This window comes from Peromyscus maniculatus, chromosome 5 (genome assembly GCF_049852395.1).
Source record: "Peromyscus maniculatus bairdii isolate BWxNUB_F1_BW_parent chromosome 5, HU_Pman_BW_mat_3.1, whole genome shotgun sequence".
NCBI classification, from domain to species: Eukaryota; Metazoa; Chordata; class Mammalia; order Rodentia; family Cricetidae; genus Peromyscus; species Peromyscus maniculatus.
This window is the reverse complement of record NC_134856.1, coordinates 87,250,911-87,270,620: the sequence shown is the minus strand read 5'-3', so window position 1 is coordinate 87,270,620 and position 19,710 is coordinate 87,250,911. Positions and strand designations below refer to the sequence as shown.

General features: G+C 49.2%; 1 protein-coding gene across 9 annotated transcripts in view; it reads left to right on the top strand.

The window, feature by feature from the left end:
• The window catches only part of Pfkfb3 (6-phosphofructo-2-kinase/fructose-2,6-biphosphatase 3), an 85,504-nt gene extending 74,042 nt beyond the window's left edge, over window positions 1–11,462 (top strand). For 2 of the 9 annotated variants that reach the window (XM_076572833.1, XM_006990184.4), the window contains 8 exons: window positions 105–209; window positions 1,615–1,744; window positions 2,075–2,137; window positions 2,250–2,314; window positions 2,969–3,055; window positions 3,897–4,070; window positions 5,325–5,347; window positions 8,889–11,462. In XM_076572833.1, the coding sequence (XP_076428948.1) occupies window positions 105–209; window positions 1,615–1,744; window positions 2,075–2,137; window positions 2,250–2,314; window positions 2,969–3,055; window positions 3,897–4,070; window positions 5,325–5,347; window positions 8,889–8,895 (654 nt within the window). In that variant the 3' untranslated portion in view covers window positions 8,896–11,462. The other 7 variants (XM_076572832.1, XM_006990183.4, XM_076572835.1 and 4 more) reach the window with 5 other exon arrangements.
• Window positions 11,463–19,710: the final 8,248 nt, after the last annotated feature.

The following is a 19,710-nucleotide window of genomic DNA, read 5'->3' as shown; positions in this document are numbered from 1 at the left end:
CGAGGGGCCTCTGGAATCCTTCCTGGTGGCTTCCTGAGACCCCCCTTTATTTGAGGTAGTGCTATGGGGGAGTTCCTTGGCATGAATGTTGGTCTTCCTGACAGGGTGTGTGTGAGGAGCTAACCTATGAGGAGATCAGAGACACCTACCCTGAGGAGTATGCACTGCGTGAACAGGACAAATACTACTACCGATATCCCACGGGCGAGGTGAGCAAGAGAAGGTCCATTCTTTTGTCTGTTGGCTTTTCTTTATAATGGTCAGGAGCTGCCACATGTGTCGTGTATGGAGGTGGCTGAGAGAAGGCTTTGGGGGCCTCAGCAGGATCAGGTGAGTCCCCACACGGCCTCTACAACCCACCCCATCTCTCACCAGTTCTGTAAGCTCATCTCGACTACTACTTTGGTCTTAAATCTCACTGAAGAGAACCCTGTAAAAAGCCCCAAGGGAAGTGCGATGTATGTTCCACATGGAACGAGAACTCTTGTGTATCTGTCTAATGATGTGTGTGATGTGGGAGAGAGCAAAGAGGATGGCTGGTGATTCACTCCAGACCAAAGCTTTTTCCTGGGTGCCAGGAGACATGGTAGATAGGCTGGCTGTGCGGATGTCACGTTAGATGGCTTGTCCCGGGTCTGGGCCGATGTTGGTAGAGAGAATGGCTGAGCTGGCAGCTGCTCTTGAGTTGGAATGAAGTCTGCTGAGCCATGTGGTACTCTGGGAGTTCAGCCAGGTGGCTGTGTGGACACCTAGTGGGTGTCCTGAGCCCTTGTCAAGTTCCCACGCCTAGTGGGCCACCATGCTGCCTTCTGGTTTCACTCTGGTCTCCACTCACCGTAACTCTGGTTAGAAGGAGAAAAAGCACGGACAGTGCAGCGTGAGGAGGACTTGGGCTGCTTTTTTAATGTTGCAGCTTTGCGCTCCTTGTGTAGCTCAGAAGTACCTTGCTTACGGTCCTCCCCAGTGCTGGCGGCACAGATGTGCGCCACCATACCTGGCTACGTGTCTGTGGTTTGAACCAGGATCTTCAATGTGTGGTCCAGGCTGCCTTGGGTTCATGGCTGTCCTCTTGCTTCGGCCTTCTGAGTGCTGAGGATTACAGACACGCACCACCCGTATTCCAAAAGGAAATGGCAGACATGTTAGCCGCCCGTCTAACATCCCCGAGCTCCTAGCTCTGGTGACCACAAACTCCTTGTATCTAGAGTTGCCTGTTCTGGACGGTGCACTGAAGGCATCCTTTGGTGTATGCAGATGGTGATGCTTGATGTCTTCCATCCACTTGACCGACATAACAGATTTTTGAGGTTCTCTCAGGCTGTGGCATGTGCTGGGACTTCATTTCTTTCAATGGCTGCCTGAGTAATTGTCCATGATAGAGTCTTTCTCCCGCGTTCAAGAGGAAGGAGTTCAGACAGACAGGATTGTAGGCTTCCCTCATGTTTCCTAGGAGTATTTCATTAAAGGCAGAGCTGAACGCTTAGGAAGGGTGGATGGCTGCATGTGGGTGGGGTGGGGTGGGCTGTAAGCTGGTCTACGAGGAAGGCGCAAGGGATGCAGGACTCTTCCCTGCCTACCCTCTCCTAACGTGCTGTCCCACCCCTTTGTCCTCAGTCCTACCAGGACCTTGTCCAGCGCCTGGAGCCTGTGATCATGGAACTAGAACGCCAAGAGAATGTGTTGGTCATCTGTCACCAGGCTGTCCTACGCTGCCTACTAGCCTACTTCCTCGACAAGAGTGCAGGTATGGAGGGCAAGCCGTGCCCGGGAATGGAGGAGGAAATGGGCCCTTGGGTGCAAGTGGGAGGGGACCCATCTTTTTCTTACTTTGTATCTGAATATGGATCTGCCTCACAGCCCGCTGAGGGGTCTGTACCTGCTCCCTACTGAACTGTGTGGCGCTCAGTGGGCGTCGTCATGTCATAAACCAGCCTGAGAACCCTCAAGCCTCCATGTGACCAAGGGCCCTTGGGTTAGGCGTGAGGCTCTCACAATGAGCCCAGGGATGCCCCCTGAGTGTCTCCTTTTGCTTCAAGGCTCTTATTTAACTGCGATGACATATGTCTCATTTCAGAGGAGATGCCATACCTGAAGTGTCCCCTTCACACCGTCCTGAAACTGACACCTGTGGCCTATGGTGAGTAGCAGCCCCGGCTGGGCCTCGACCCTGAGGTCCCCTTGGGGCTGTGGGGCTGCCGATGAGGACGATCTCTCTAACAGAAGCCATCTTTCCCGCCTTTCACCTCCAGGGTGCCGTGTGGAGTCCATCTACTTGAATGTGGAATCAGTGAGCACACACCGGGAGAGATCAGAGGTGAGTTCGGCTCAGGTTCATGGGACCCATGGGAAACTCTGGCTCTGGTTTTCTTCTAGAGGGTTCTCACTGAGTTTCTTTGATGCTCACTGGCCAGCTACCATGTTCCAAACCTCTGTTCCTAGCCTGTCTTTCCTGTGACTTCATGGGTCTGTCCTGTTCTTTCTGTCCTCTCTCTCATTCTGTCTCTCTGTCTCTGTCTCTCTGTCTCTGTCTCTCTCTCTCTCTCCCTCTCCCTTGCCCCCATTTTTACTTGACTGGGAAGAGTGAGTTAAACAGGGAGTTACTTCCTTCTCTCAAATATTACCCTAGTGCAGTAGCTGTTGCCTCTTTCGGCAGCAAAAGCTGTGTCTTCTCAGGTACCAGGAGCCTGGCTCAGACAGGACTAGGCAGTCAACTGCACCATCTGCATGCATCAAGTTCACAGTTAGCAAAGGTTGATAGGAAGCAGGCTAGAGGCGGGAATCCTACCGGCTGCCGAGGAATGGTCTTCGGAGACTTGAGTACCCAGCTGCTGTTATTGTATTCCATATCAGGGAGGTCTGAGATTTTTGCGGGGAGGGTGTGTGTGGTTGTGTTGGATTCCTTACTGGGCAGATGGCTTATCTGTCCAGGTCTGTGTTGTGAAAGTGGGTTTAAATTTGCTTTATGCAGGCGGTCAAAACACACCACTATGCCAGTGTAGTCAGACCTTCCTCTTACACCGAACTTGACTTTCTGTCTGTGGAGTCCGCAAAACAGGTGACTTCCCCATTCCCAAGGAGCTTGGCCGTCAGACTTTGGTAGGAAGGGTCCATGGGGGCCAGCCAGTTGACGTACTGCCCAGCTTGCACTGTGGACGGCACTGGAAGAGGACTGTGTCCCTGGGCTGCCTCGCCCTGTCTCCTGGCCCCAGCCCTCTGGAGCTCATTGAGCTGAATGAGGACAGCTCCGATGCTGGGTTTAGACAAGAGATGGCCTCCAAGGCCCTCAGAATACCTCCTTGCTGAGTGCTGGGACTGAAGCTGCCCTGGGCTTTGAGGTGCTGGGCCATGCCATGGACCCCAGAAGCCTACTCTTCTGTTTCGTCATCCTCTACTGGAAGGTTGGCAGTTCGCCCTGGCTGACAGACCACTGTCTGGTTCCTGCACCTTTGGTCTCCTGCTCTACCTCCTAGGCTGAGGCTGGGTACTGTTTTGGGGAGCACAATGTATTCCATGGGTGCTTGTGTGCGCCGCAGACCCAGATGGAAGGGAGTAGGCCCTGACACGTTTCCCCTCCCACACCCGTGATCTTGGAGCCAACCATCTCTCCTGGGCCCTCTGTGGGTGGGGTGGCTGGGAGTAAGGATCTTTTCTCTGACCCCCTTCTCTGCTGTGGTTGTAATGATCTGTTTCCTCCCCTGCTTTGCACATAGCGAGAAGTTCTGTGGCAGCAACAGCTCAGGGGCAAGGCCACTCACCTGGGTGTCCCTCTGGTGGTGCTTGTACAGATCACCAGAGGACTGTGTGTGTGTGTGTGTGTGTGTGTGTGTGTGGCTTTTGTCCCTCCCCACCCACTCCTTGTAACTGTCGCCTTCTCTCTTTTGTCTTTGTCTGCTTAGGATGCAAAGAAGGGACCTAACCCGCTCATGAGACGCAATAGTGTCACGCCACTAGCCAGCCCTGAGCCCACCAAAAAGCCTCGCATCAACAGCTTTGAGGAGCATGTGGCTTCCACTTCTGCTGCCCTGCCCAGCTGCCTGCCCCCGGAAGTGCCCACGCAGCTGCCCGGACAAGTCAGTGATTTTGCTTTAATTACTCCCTACAGGGAAGAGTGAACAGGGGAGAGACGATCCCCAGATCTGGGACTGTGTTTGCGTTTGCACGTGAGGATGTGTGCCTGTGTTTGGGGTGGGCTGTATGTGTGATGTGCAGTAGACAGTTTTTGTGGGTGTATAGTGTGTGTGTATACGTGCATTTGTATAGAGTGTGTACATGCATTGGGCAGGACATGAGATGCCCTCTCTGAAGGTCTTTCCTGGTCAACAGTGACTCTATCTGTCCTTTCCGAGGTTATGGCTCTTATTCTTCATTCAGCAGAATCAGACAGAGTAAAAGAAATTGTAAAATGTTCCAGGCCTGTGTACATTTGTGAATAGCAATTCCCAGTCAGGAGTCTGTAACGTAGCATGGGAGTGATGTCTCCTTACTCCAGAGCTAACTCCTTTGCTATCCCCTCTCTGACAGAAAAAAGCTGAGATTCCCACAGAAGAGCCTATTCCCTCTCCTCAACCAGCATACCTCCCCCCTTAGAAATAGTCTAGAGCTGGAGAGGCAGCTGGATTGATACAGCTCTTTCCATGCAACTGTGGCGACCCAAGGTCAGATCTCCAGAACGCAGGCAAAAAGCTGAGAGCAGAGGGACATGCCTGTAAAGTCACTGGTGAGAGGAGAGGCAGGAACAGGTGGATCCCTGGAGGCTCACAGGCCAGCTAGCCTGGCCTCCGTGGTGAAATCCCAGGATTGCAGTAGGAGAGCTCCTTTAAGCAAAAGGTGGCAGGCTGCTGAGGATTGACATCCAAGGTTGTCCTTTCACATCCCTTCATGTGAGGCTTGTGTTCATCTGCATCCCTGTACGTGGATGCATGTGGGCACAGTACGTGTGTACATACATACACAGGACCAGGCCGCCAGTATTGCCACCTTTTCACACAGCAGCCAGATTATCAGAGTAAAAATAAACAGAACCCAGCAAGATTTCACTAGCTTGAAAGATCAAGGACATTAACCTGGGCCTGGGGCAGGGACATCCAGAGCTACCCTTGATCTGGTCATGGAGGATTCTGGCAAGCACCCAGCCTTATCTCCCCCTTCACAGATGCTTCTGAATTTATTAGGACAGCCCTTCAGGATTGCCAGATCCTCAGGAACAGATGTCTGGGATCTATTGGCCGGGTCAGACATGGGAGGTGGGGGGGGCTCATCTCACCAGCTGCCATCTGGCCTCCTGACTGATTTTTTTTCTCTCCCCTTACCTTGTCTCCCTGCAGCCTTTGCTAGGGAAAGCCTGTCTGTAAGTATTTCCTGCTCAATAATTCTGTCACTTGCATTCACTCTTGCTTGTTGCCAGTTTGTCTCCTGCCTGCTGAAGTATTTAGGGCGAGGACAGTTTGGGTAGACTCCGAGGTTGTCCACAGAAGAGAAAGAGATGGGAGGAGATAATTCCCAAAGTTTACAGAGAAGGGGTGCAGAAAGGGGGTGTGTTGTGGCCAAACTAACACTGTTCAGCCCACTCCAGTGCCGTCAGCCATGGGGTGCTGCTCCCCAGTCCCTCTTGGGGTTCTAGGTTGTGTCTTAAATGGTCCTAGGCTGGGGCTTCACATGATTTTGTTTCCCATTTGGGGTCAGATTCTGATGACGAGTGAAACTAGTGATTGCTGTCTTTTTTTTTTCACTCCCTTTCCCAGAGGAGCATCCTTTTATTCTAAAAGCAATATTTATCCAGAGCCTAATAGAAAAAAGCAAACAAACATGGGAATCTATCTTGATGGCCTGGAGGTGTGCCTGTCCGCCCTGCCAAGGGACAGTCTCTGGAGACGTCCGTATAGAAACTGTACTTGGGATCCCACGCCCCTGAATCCACAGCCCCGACTGCTGCCAGTCAAGCTTGAGAAACAGGTGTGGGCGGGCATTTAGGAGAGCTGTGTAACTCACAGAGAACGGGACGGCCCATCCTTTGTATCTCTGGCCCTTAAATAAGAGATGGGCAGGGCAATCCTCACCCTGTCTAACAAGTAAGGTCAAGTGACCGGCACACCCACCAACTGGTAGGCATGGGGCCAGGCCTCAAACAGACGTTGGGCCCTAGAAAGCTAGTGTCTTCCTCCCTGCAAGCTTCTTGGAAAAGCCCAGGTGCTGTTTTTCTATCTGGTTCTTGAAGCCTGAGGGGTACCATGGGCAGCATCTGGCCTGTGGGTTAACTAACTCCCACAGTGTCCCTTGCAGCCACTTCCCAAGGGAGAGGGCAGGCCTGGCTGTTAACTGCCCTCTCAGAAAGGGACCATATGCTCACCATCCAGTGTCTATTGTGGACTGCTTGAGGACCAAGGGTTCTCCTTGCAGAACCTTTGGGTTGGGACCTGTGGTTCAGCTTGTTCGTTTCTAATGTGAATCTAATAGTGCTTTTGGCTGGAATCTCTTTAGTTAAGCAAAAATGTAGTCTACAGACTCATCACCCCTGCTATGGTCAGATTCTATTCTGGAGACCCAGAATCTAGCCCAGCCCAATCCTGTGACCAAAATTAATCAATTATTGTCTTACTGAAATAGTATCATCTTAGTTGTCTTATCTAGCCTGGAACCTACTGTGTACCCCAGGCCTCAAACTCAAAGCAATCCTCCTGTCTCACTCTCTGAGTGTTTGAATTACAGGTATGCATGCACCAACTTACCTGGCTTCCAGGATTTATTTTAAAAGCCAGATCAAACCAACTTTGCCACAGTCTTTGGAACATCAGGGAAGTTAAACCAGTTTTCTGACTTGAACTTCATCATGCATATAACTCATGGCAAATATCTGGCACCTAGGAGGGGCCTGATGGGCGGTGGCTAGAGTATCACCACTTCTGGCCTCTAGCTTTGAGTGTGCAGTTAGGTGGTCCTTTGTGCCCTCTGCCCTGTGCCACTGGATTTTCACTTCTCAGAGCAGCCAGAGCACTCAGACTTGAGCTGAGACACCCCAAAGGCATGATGCCTGTCGTCTTGGTCTCCTGGTAAAACTGAATGATACCCAGACACTGCTCTCTGTTCTTGGTATCTTCCTGGGAACTGTTGGGATCAAGGGACCCCCTGCCATTTTTCAGTGCCTCTTCCATTTTAAAAATCACAGATGCACACTAAAATGAAGAGGCCACTAAGGCTGGCAATGTAGCTCAGTTGGTAGAGGGTTTGCCTAGCCTGCAAGAGGCCCTGAGTTGTGGTGGAATGCATCTATAATCCCAGCACTCAGGAGGAGGCAGGAGAATCAGAAAATCAAGGTCATCTACACTACATAGAGTGTTTGAGGCCAGCCTGGGCCAAATGAGACCTTATCTCAAAAACCAAACAGAAAAGACGAAAGTCGGTTTTGTTTTCTCCTTTTCCAACCTGTTTTGTTTTTCTCTTCCCCGCTATGCTTGAAAGACGAACTGTCTGTCACATTTTTTCAAAGTTTTCTCCTTACTAACCTGGGAAAGGTAATTGAGCTGGTGCATGTCCCTCTGTTTCCTCCTGCATCTGAGTCATGGCTTTCAGCCGAAGGGCACTGTGGCTTGTGTACAGATTGGCCATTGTGGAGTATGTGGCTCATGTGTCGGTGCTCAGTGGTCTTTCAAGCAGTGCCATTGATGTGGGGTCCTTGCCCATCCATCTCTGCCTCTGTGTGTTCCGAGTCAGGGGCCCCTGAGGGAACGATGTGGACATGACTCACCATGTAGCTCCTCATTGTGACTGTTACATTGTCATCATGTGTGAATGCTGGAGGCCCTGGGCCTGTGGTGTGGTAGGAGGAATGATAACCCTTCCCTCTTTGATCCCACTATGTGGCTGGGGCTCTCTTTACACACACACACACACACACACACACACTCCAGGGCACTACCAGAAGAACCCCTATTTTACACAGGGCACTACTGCCTGGATCCCCGAGTCTCAGTCAGCTCAGAACTTAGTGTCCCTTATCTAGACATCCACAGTTAGGCTCCTTTATTCTGTGGCCTGAGAGTAGTTCTTGCACCCTGCCTGCCTGAAATCCATCTCTCCATGATCCTGCCCCTGGAGTTTTGAGGGCCCAAGTGGAATACTTTTATCGAACATTTCTTTTTTGAAGGGTTAGATATGGAGGTTTTAGGGGAGAGATGGCTGCTGGCCAGTGGTAGTATTCAAGGCAGGTGACTTAAGAACACTTTAAAAGGGAACTTGATACCAGCTAATGCCTTGTGAGACTTCTTGCTAGGGGTAGGCGGGTTAAGGCCTGGCAGACTTGAATGACAGCCTCCGCTGGGCCTGCGTTGGATGGCCAGGCATCCCACTGTCTCTTGCGTTCTGTGGAGCTCTGTGCCCAGACTTGGGACCCCCATGTAGCTGAGTACAAGGCTCTGTTAGCCGATTCCAGAGAGGAGCTCTGCTTTTCCGGACAGTCCCAGCTGATCTTGACCTGGCTGTGACCAATGTGAGACGGCCATGTGGCACGGAGAGTGGCCCTCAGTTCCTAAAGGGGAGGGTGCATGGCTTTCCTATCTTGTCCTCTCTAAGCAGCATTGTCTGACCCCTGGAGCTGCAGGCTCCCAAGTCACATGCCTGACTTCTCCATGCCCTTCTGGCTGGAATCTAGCCCAGTGCCAAGCAGACTCCTGGCCCCTGTCTCCGGTTTCTTCTGTAACCTGGGGTATTTTCTGTCATCTTCTGAGACCTACTTGGGCTCCTCTACATGTTTTGTGATCATCCTCTGCCAGGGGTGTGTTCTTTTGGGGAACGGAGGGAGGAGGGTGTCTTGTGGCATGGCTTTGAGCCTTCTGCTCTAGAAGCACAGTCAGAACGCGGTCCTGACTCTCCCTTCCTCTCTCTCCTGAAAACAGAACATGAAGAGCCCCCCGAGCGGCGCTGACCTTTCCCAGAGGCAATCAAGCTGAAGTGTGGGTTCCATTCCGTTTCTACGGCCTCCTTGTGCCCACTCATCTACCTGAGTCCAAGCGACCCCAAGGACTTCTGGACTCGGGGAGAATGGAGGTCTGCTGGGTGAAAAGTAGGAGCACCCCCTGAGACGCCGGGGTGCCAGAGACAACTAGGAAGTTGTACAGATCCCGGCTTCCCATGGCAAAGCTGCAGACCTCCCCACACTTTGTTCTCCTGGGACTTCCAGGGTGTCTGACCTCACAGACTCTTCTGAAGCATGGGGAGGACTATAGTTCTAGAAAAGATGATGGCATCAGGCCCCTAAGCGGGGGTACCGAATGGCACCATGCTGTTTTGTTTTGTTTCTCTGGATCCTGGCCTGGCATGCTGATAGCTGGGAGACGAGACTGGCAGAGAATCCTGAAATTCAGAGTGAGTTAGACCCCCCCCGCTGCCAGAGGCTCAGGGATGTTCAAACACTCACGTGGCTTTTATACATCTTGGCCTGGGAAGAGGCCTCAAAGATAAGGGACTTGGACACATGCTGCCCTGGGTGTGGCAGTTCTCCTTCTGAGGAGTTCCTGAGCTGAGGCTCACTGGTCAGCTGAGCAATGACATGCCCTGGCTCCTCCACAAGCCCACATGCCTTCTAGGTCTCGGGATTGCATCAGCAGAAGGAAGCATTTTGCTGAAAAAAAAAAAATCACCAGGGCCCCCTCTTCCCAGGGCTTCTGTTCTCCACCCTGGGCCTGGAGTTACCTGAGCAAACCCTGTGGCTGGCTGTTTGTTTTGCACTTTCCTCCCTCCCTCCCTCTCTCCCCTCCCTTCCTTCACTTTTTTCTTTTTGGGCAGAAGTGTGACCTGAAAGTCACATTTCCCTTCAGGAACTTAGATGGCAGGGTGTTGGCCCTTGGAGGCTTGGAGCTGTGAATGGAAGGAGCTGGAGTGTCTGTGAGATGGGGAGGCCCAGAGCCTTCGACTCCAACTTCACTCAGATTTCCCAAGAAGGGGGCGGTGGCCCACGAGAGGCTCGTTCCAGGCCGCATGCTCCTCGACTGCCTCCATGTTGGTTTAGCCTAGTATCCGTTGTAGGCCCCATACCACCCTGCTGGACATCTCCAGGGGTTCCCAAGAGCAGACACTCGTCCATGTTGGCTTCATGATGTCCGAGACAGTTGTGCATGGGCTGAAAGCAGTGCTGATGTGACTACCTATTGCTTTTGTCCTCCCCCTTTGTCCACCCAAGTTCTGGGGGGAGGAGAGGCCAGCCTGAGCCTGGAAGAAACCTTTTGGAAACTCAGTGGGTTTTTTTGCCCAAAGGAGCCTTTATAAGGATGCCCCACAGCTGGGCCGAAGGTCCCTTTCCTTTCTGTCTCTGCCTGTGAGTCCTGGGGAATCCTGTCGTCCCCAGCTCAGGAGACAGGTCCTGGGGGGACACAAGGACTTGCTTCAGAGGCTTTAAAGTCACTTTGTGTCTTTCACAGCTAACCACTCAAGTTCTCAGTCCAGCCCACTACCCTTTAAACCTGTGGTCGCCAGAGGACGATGTACATAAGACTTGGACTGTTTCCTCCTCTTAGCGACTTGAGTCTTGGTAAGGATACATGCAGTGCCCAGGTGTGCACAGGCTGGTAATACGTTTAGACCCGGGGGCCTGCGGCATTGCATTTGGGGCATGGACAGGATCTTAACTATGTAACTCAAGCTAGCCTCAGACTTACGGCGGTCCCCCTGTCTCAGCCTCCCAAGTCCAGCATTGGGGTGTTATAAGCATGAGCCACCATGCCTGGTAGTGTGGCTTTGAGCTTGAAGGTAGTTTTAGGTGTTCCCCTCCCTTCTGAGCATATCTACTCTCTAGTTACAGAACCAACTCTTAGCACATAAAAGAGACACTTAAGGCTAACACAGGTAGGGGTGGTCACCTGTGACTGAAGTCAGTCCACCAAGCGAAAGCTTTGCCTGATGTGACTTCACACTCTGTGAAGATCTGTGGCTAAGAGCAGGCTCAGGAGACCTTGAAGGGGTGGGACACAGCTTGATTTGAAACACAGTGACTGGATGAATGGGGCGGCATCACTCACAGAACTTCCACACTCCCACCCAAAACAACAAAATAAAATGGGGACCAATGTTTTTAACTTTGCATATTTGTTTTTGGGGGTAAATTTCTCCTGTTCCCTTCAGCCGTGGGCAACACCCTTCATCTGTGGGGAGAAGAAAAACTGTTGGAACCACACCAATGATATTTTCATTTGTAATACTTGAAATTTATTTTTTTATTATTTTGATAGCAGATGTGCTATTTATTTATTTAATAAGTATAAGGGAGCCTAAAAATAGAAGAAAGCTGTATAGATTGGGTTTAATTGTTCATTGGTTTGGGGCCTTTCAATGTGTGATTGATTTCTTCGTGTTCTGTATAATTGTCTCTCTCAATTGACCTGGGAAGAAGCTATGCAAGCTTTTAAACAGGATATGCCTTTCCGAAATGTGTAGATTTCGCAGTTGCTAGAACAATAAAACCTGGTTGACATACACTGACGAGACTCATTTCTGGGCCTTTTGCAGGCACACGTGTCGGTTTTCTTTTTAAGCGTGTGTGTGTGTGTGTGTGTGTGTGTGTGTGTGTGTGTGTGTGTGTGTGCAGGAGTGCACACATGTAGAGGGTAAAGGAAAACCTGGCAGGAGTCGGGCTCTTCCAGCCTCCAGAGATTGAACTCCGGTCCTTAGGCATGTCAGCGCCTTCACTTGGTGAGTCAGTCACCTTGTCTTTAGCTGAGATTCGTGGCCGGTGAACCTGTTGCCACCCCCCACCCCCCACCCCCGCAGAACCTGTATTTTCCTTTCAACAGGACACAACAGATTGTCAACTTTATACATTTGGGAAATAGTAAAATGTGTTAATTTTAAATTAATAGACTTTGTTGTTGGTTTAGTGTTCTCTCTCTCTCTCTCTCTCTCTCTCTCTCTCTCTCTCTCTCTCTCTCTCTCTCTCTCTCTCTCTCTCTCCAGAGTAATGTAATATATACATAGCTCAGGCTGGCATCCAATTTCTGATCTTCCTGTCTCTGTCTCCCAAGTGTTGGAATTATAGACATACAGTACCACACCTAGACTCCATTAAAAAAAAATCCTGTGTTCATGTGTGTGCGCAAGTGTGAGCGTGTCCTCCTGGAGAGAGGTCAGCTGACCACTCCAGGTGCTGATGAGCCTTGCCTTCCACCTTGCTTGAGACGAAGTCTCTTGATTGCTGCTGAACATGCTGAACTAGCTAGCCCACAACCCAAGGGTTCCCCATTTCCCCCCTCCCGCCATCTCAGGAGCACTGGGACCCAGCTTTATGTGGGTTCTGGGAATCTGAACTCAGGTTGGTTTTGGAGCACAACAAGTACTTTATTCCCGGACCCATCTCCATCCTTCCACTCTCTGTCCTCCTCGAACTGGAGGTTAAAAATAGGGATTCACGAATGCTAGATAAGAGCTGTACCACTGATGCTTCCCACTGGGCTTGACCAGCTCCTACCAACCAAGTTCTCCTCTGGCAGCATGCCTGTGCCCCTCTTCCCCCAAATAAATGACTTTTCAAACTCCAGCAACTTCTTTGTCCTTATTGATAGCCAAAAGTTAAGGGTTTGTTGTTGTTGTTTAACTCCCAAGAGAAACGGTCTTCATCTTTACAGATGGAGGAAAGTTGAAGACTGGATGAGGGTGAATATCCAGTGTGAACCTTACATACCCCAGAAGTTGCCCTGATGTCCAAATCCTTCCCACTCTTCTAACTAGCAAAGAGAACAGCCTTGGGGCATCTCCATGCTGGAGTGACTCCTGAGGTGGCCGTCTGGAAGTGGGACAGACAGCTGTAGACTTCCATGCTCTCTGGCTCCCAAGCTGCTCATTGGGTGTTGGATATGGGGCATAGATAGAGCTTTGCATTCTGGTCCCATCGTTTAGGTTATCTTCCAAGAGAATGAAAAGACTGCTAGGGCTGTGGATAGAGTACTTGCTTTGCTTCTGCAAGGGCCTAAGTTTGACTCCAGTGTGCTTCTTTCCCTGATTAAATGAAGTTTAACATAAATTTAAAAGAGCAAAGTGTGATGGAATATACGAGTAATCACAGCACTTTGGAGTCTGAGGCAGGAGGATCATGAATTTGAGGCCAGCCTGCGCTATGCAGTGAGAATCTGGCAAAAATAAAAATAAATAAATAACCCCCAAGAGGTATGGATAAAGAAAATATGGCTTATAGACAAAATGAATTTTTTTTCAGCCATAAAGACCAACGTTATATTGTTTGCAGGAAAAAGGATGTGGCTAAATAAAATCACATTAAGTGAATTAAGTCAGCCCCAGACATTGAATGTTTTCTCCAGTTTATGGATCTTAGACAAGTCTGTGGCACATTGCTTAACTAATGGTCGATGTGGGAGGGCCCAGCCTACTGGTGGTGGTGCCACCTCTAGGCAGCTGATCCTGGATCATATAAGAAAGCAAGCTGAGGGAGCCATGAGGAACAAGCCAATAAGCAACATTCCTCCATGGTCTCTGCATCAGTTCCTGCCCACCCCCACTCCCTCACCCCTGTTCCTGTTTTGATTCTGCCCCAGTTCCCTTTGTGATGGATGGACTGTAACTGTAACCGGGAATAAACCCTTTCCTCCCTAAGTTGCTTTTGGTCATGGTGTTTTCTCATAACAATAGAAAGCTGACCAGGATACAGTCCATTATGGCAGCGTGCCGCACAAGTCAGAGCTTGAGGGAGCTGGATACGTTGCCTCTGTATCCAAGCTCAAGAGGGAGAGTCAGATGCTTGCTCAGTTTGCTTTCCCCGTTTTATTTAATCTAGGGTCCCTTGTCCAGGAATTGGTCCCTCCCACAGCTAAAATGAATCTTCCCACATAACAAAGATAATCTCTGACAGACGTGTCCATTCTACCAATCTGACAACGCTAACCCTGACACTAAGGAAACAAAACCAATGGGCAGGTGGCAGCTTTGAAATAGGAAGGTAAGGGGGGGGGGGAGGGGAGAAATATACTCAAAGTGTATGTTTAGATGAGAATGTCCTTATGCAACCCAGGACCATGTACTATGAATACATGCCAATTAAAATTTTAAAGAACAATAGTCTGATATGATTAAAATAAAAACCCACAGGCACACGTTGATGTGTGTTATGAGATACTATGGTCTAGTCAATGCTCCCTGCTACCCTGAGTAGTTGACCAAGTCTTCCAGTATGGTTCGTTAAATAATTCCAAGTAAAGAGAGTCTCAGTTGTGCTTGGTGAAGAATGGAAAGAGAGGCTGAAAATCCAATGAGGCACCTATCTTGCCTGAGGTTTCTCCCGAGCTTGGGGCAGGAAGCACTTGGTCTGAGCCGCCTAGACTCAGTTCCCAGTAAAGACAGATACTCTCGTCATCTCCCCCCCCCCCCAATGAGCATTTCTAAGCAGCCACATGCTTACTCCACACTCTTGCTCCATCTGACTCACTGAAGCCTTCACATCTTATTCTGTCAGCCAGAGCTACCGGCCATGGACACCAGTTTCTGCCTTTGGGAGTGAGAGTATTCATTGTTCTTTTGGCCCTGGTGATGTGTGCCTTGTCCTTTGAACAATGTGCGTTACCCCATAGCTAATGGGGCCTTGCCTGGGGACAGCCCTGACTAGGCCAATCCCCACTGATCAGCCTTTTTGACCTCTCTGCTGGGATCCCAGCCAAACTGGATTATGTCGGAGTGGTTAGATGCCACAGCTCGTCAGTTTGAATTCAGTCGTTTTTAATCAGAGTTGCACAACACAGTTGCCTAGCAAGATCTCACCCCAGGCGATTTATGTATTTATTTATTTACGTGTGTGAGTTTGTGTGGTGGTGTGTACATGTGCACAGAGGTCAGAGGATCCTGTTGTATCACTCTGCTTTATTTCCTTGAGCCAGGGTCTCTCATTGAACCTGGAGGCAGGGTAGGAGCCACCAAGGCCCAGTGAGCCATGCTCTGCTTTTTTTTTAAATGTGGGGCTCGGGATTTGAACTCAGGTCCCCAGGCTTGTGTAGCAATCACTGAGTCACCTCCTCAATCCCCATTGAGATTTATAATGTGAAGATCCAAAGTGTTCTGTGTTGCAGGAGGGCTTTCAGTGTCCTGTGTGATTCTGAGAGAGATTGATAGAGAATCAGAATCACTGGTCCAGAATGAACATCATAGGTAAGGGAGAGTGGAATGTATTCACCTACATAAGACATCTGGAATGATTCATAGAACATTGGTTCATGTAACACAATGGTGATAGGCAGGAGCTGGGAGGAGGGAACGATGGCAGTTGAATGAAGTTTCTATTGCAGAAGATAAAAAGTTCTAGAGCTCTGCTGTAGAAGATGTCTCTGAAGCCAATGATACAGTATTGTATTTTTTAAACTGTATTTAGTGTGTGTGTGTGTGTGTGTGTGTGTGTGTGTACCTGTGTGTATGTCTGTGCACCACGTGTACCCAGGTGCCTGAGAAGATCAGAAGAGATTTTGGATCCCCAGGAACCGGGGTTGGAGTTGGTTGTTAACCACCATGTGAATGTTGGAAATCGAACCTGGGTCCTCTGGAAGAGCAGCCAGTGCTCTTAACCACCAAGCCATCTCTCCAGTCCCACATTGTGCACTTTTTTTTTTTTTTTTCTGGAGCTGAGGACCGAACCCAGGGCCTCACGCTTGCTACGCAAGTGCTCTACCACTGAGCTAAATCCCCAATCCGATGGCTTGGGCACTTTAAAATATGTTAAAGAGATGGATTTCAAGTGAACTTCTTAACACACATACGAAAATCCTAACACACAGAACATTCTACAGAGTTCCCCACAAGAGCTCAAGGAGACTTGAGAGGAGATGGGTGTGCTCAGCACCTCAGACAGGGTGATGGAACCAGGAATGTATGCAAACCCTTTGGCAGGTGGATAATTTCCTTATGTGACCCCAGCTGGCCTCAAACTTCTGATCCTCCCACCTCAGCCTAAGTGTTGGGATGGTAGGCATACACAATCACACCCAGATAAAAATTTTGGTATAGATCAATTATCCAGTTTAAAAAAATACTGAGACATGCACAAAGTTAAAAAAAAAAACCCAAAACAACAATAACAACAACAAAAACGGACTCTGGGCTGGAGAAATAACTTATTTGATAATGTGCTGGTTCTGCAAGCATGAGAGCTGGAGTTTGGTCCCCCGGTGTCTGTGTAAGAGCCTGGACCAGCAGCACCACTCTACATCCCCAGCACCTGCAGACAGAGACAGATAGATTCCCAGAACTCAACAGCCAGTCAGCCTAGCTGAACCAGTGAACTTCAGGTTCAAGGACAGATCCCATACCAAAACATAATGTGGAGATTGAGGAAGACACCTGATGCCAACCTCTGTTCCCTCCGCCACGACACAAACATGTACACTACTATATCACAGACACACACACACACACACACACACACACACACACACACACACACACACACATTTGTTGAACACCCACCAGATTCTCTTGCAAATGAGCACTCAGGGTAGAGGTAGGTTCTAATGTGAAAGGTAACCTTCTTGCCTACAGGGCACAGCTTTCCATGAGAGGAGCTCATCACAGCATAGACATGTTTCTTGAAAGGCCAGTGTGCCTCTTTCCACACAGCTCAACCTCATCCTTCTCCAGTGTCTGTTTCCTTATCACATGCATCTTGAAGTCAGGTGGTCAGAGATGCTTTTAAGCTGTAACAACCCAAAGCATAAAACCATCTTCCAGCCCCTCAGGACAGTCTCTCTAGGTGTTTTAAGTTCTTCCCAAACTCTTGTGTTCTAGTAATTCCCCTGCCGTGGCATTCTGAGTATGTGAGACTACAGGCACATGCCACTATTCTGCTTTCTTCTGGTCTTTTTCTTTTCTTAATTTTTTTTTATTAATTAATCAAATTTTTCCTAGACCCATCACAGTTTCCCCTCCCTCCCTCCTCTCTTCCCAGTCCTTCCCTCCTCCTCCTCCCTCCATCAATGCCCTCTCCCTTCCCTCCTGAAAAGTGCAGGATATCAGCCAGCCATGGGATATCAAGTTACAGCAAGACTAGGTTCTTTCCCTCCTATGAACGCTGGATGAGGCAGCCCAGCAGGAGAAAAGGGTCCCAAGAGCAGACAACGGAGTCAGAGACACCCCCACTCCCTCTGCCAGGAGTCCCACAAGAAGACCAAGCCACACAACTACAACACATGTGCAGAGAGCCCAGGTCAGTCCTATGCAAGTTCTCTGGTTGTCTGTTCAGGGCCTGTGTGCCCCCATGAGCCCCCATGAGCGAGCCCCCATGAGCCCCCATGAGCCCCCATGAGCCCCCATGAGCCCCCATGAGCCCCCATGAGCCCAAGCTAGTTGATGCTGTATGTTTTCCCATGGTGTCCTTGGCCCCTATTGCTCCCATAATCCTTCCTCCCCATCTTCCATAGGATTTCCCAAGCTCCACCTAAGGTTTGGCTGTGGGTCTTTGCATCTGTTTCCATCAGTTGCTGGGTGAAGCCTCTCTGTTAACAATTAGGCTTGGCAATGATTGATTAATATAGCAGAATATCATCAGGAATAATTTCATTGATTTTTTTCTTCTTTTTTGCTGGTCATGTTTGGTTCTATCCTAGGTCTCTGGGTTGTCCAGCCTCTGGGTCCTGGTCCTCCAGGCATTGTCAGGGATGGGCTCCCTCTCATTGTATGGGTCTCAAGCTAGACTGGTTATTGGCTGGCCACTCCCATAATTTCTGCACCACCTTTATCCCAGCATATCTTGTAGGTAGGGAAAATTATAGGCCAGAGTTTATGTGGCTGGGATGGAGTCTCAATCCCTACACTGAAAGTCTTGTCTGGTTATAGGAGATGGCTGGTTCAGGCTCTGTATCCCCCATTGCTAGGAGTCTTAGCTAGGATCACCCTCATAGATTCCTGGGAGTTTCCATTGCACCCACTCATCCCAGAGATGTCCCCAATTCCAGTTATGTTTCCCAGTACTCTCTTCCTCCATCCTCCCCAACCTGATCCCTTCTGTTCCCATGCCCTTCCTCATTTAGACCTCTCCCCCAAGTCCAACTGTGATGTCTACTCTATTTCCTCTTCATAGTGAGATTCATGTACACCCCCCTGACCCCCTTGAGCCTTCCTTGTTACTTAGCTTCTTTGGGTATGTGGATTGCTGTTGTGGAACATTATTTTAACCATATAAAGGTGTGTTACATTTGTTTATGCTGCATTTGTTTAATGATTTAAGGGTGTGTGTTTAATTATGTAAAGATGTGTTGCATCTGTTTCATCTTGCCTACCTAAGGTGTCTGACTGGTCTAAAAAAGAGCTGAACAGCCAATAGCTAAGTAGAAGAGGGGCAGGTAAGGCTAGCAGGCAGAGAGAATAAATAGGAGGAGAAATTTAGGAAAGACAGAAGAATGAGAGGAGAGGAGAGAATGAGGGAGATGCCCAGGGCCAGGCAGCCGCCAGCCAGCAGAATGGACAAACAGTGAAAGTAAGACATACAGAAAGAAGGTCAAAGCCCGGAGGCAAAAAGTAAATAAAAAGAAACAAGTTAATTTAAGTTAGAAGAGCTAGCAAAACAAACAAACAAACAAACAAACAAAACAAACAAACAAACAAAAAAACCCCAAAAAAAACGAGCCTAAGCTACACCGAGCATTCATAACTAATGAGAAGTCTCCATGTCATGATTTGGGAGCTGGTTGGTGGCCCAAAAGAAAAAGCCTGGTATAGATTGTGGCATGGTTATCCTTTACTTTAAACCTAATATCCACTTATGAGGATATGTTTGTCTTTCTGGGTGGGTCTGGGTTACCTCACTCAGGATGATCTTTTCTAGTCCCATCTATTTGCTGGCTGCAAATTTTATGAGTCATTGTTTTTTTTTCAACAAATGAGTAATACTCCATTGTGTATATGTACCACAATTTCTTTACCCATTCTTCAGTTGATGGACATCTAGGTTGTTTCCAGGTTTTGGCTATTATTAATAAAGCTGCTATGAACATAGTTGAGCAAGTGTCTTCATGGTATGATTGAATATCCTTTGGGTATATGCCCAAGAGTATCACTGGGTCTTGAGGTAGATTGATTGCCAATTTTCTTTCTTTCTTTTCTTTTCTTTTCTTTTTTTTCTTTTGGTTTTTTCGAGACAGGGTTTCTCTGTGGTGTTTTGGTACCTGTACTGGATCTCACCTGTAGACCAGGCTGGCCTCGAACTCACAGAGATCTGCCTGGCTCTGCCTCCTGAGTGCTGGGATTAAAGGTGTGCACCACCACTGGTTGGCTGATTCCCAATTTTCTGAGAAACAGCCGGATTGATTTCCAAAGTGGCTGTACAAGTTTGCACTCCCACCAGTAATGGAGGAGTGTTCTTGTTCCACATTATCTCCAGCATGAGCTGTCACCTGTGTTTTTGATCTTAGCTTTTCTGACAGGTGTAAGATGGAATCTCAGTTCTAATCATTTGAAGCTGGGCAGTGGTGGTACACACCTTTAATCCCAGCACTCGGGAGGCAGAGCCAGGGGGATCTCTATTGGGGAAAATTATAAAGGCCACTCCACGTAGTTAAAAGGAAGATTTATTTAGTGGATGACTTACAAGTGAAGGAATAGATAGGTTGCTGGGGAAGGTGTATCGCAATCCAGCGGTGTTCTCTGGAGCTCTGCACAGTCAACCTCCACTGTCCAGGGTCCAGGCACAGAGAGCGCACACAGAGAGAGCGCTGGCCCATCCAGCTCTCGGGTTTCCAGCGCCTC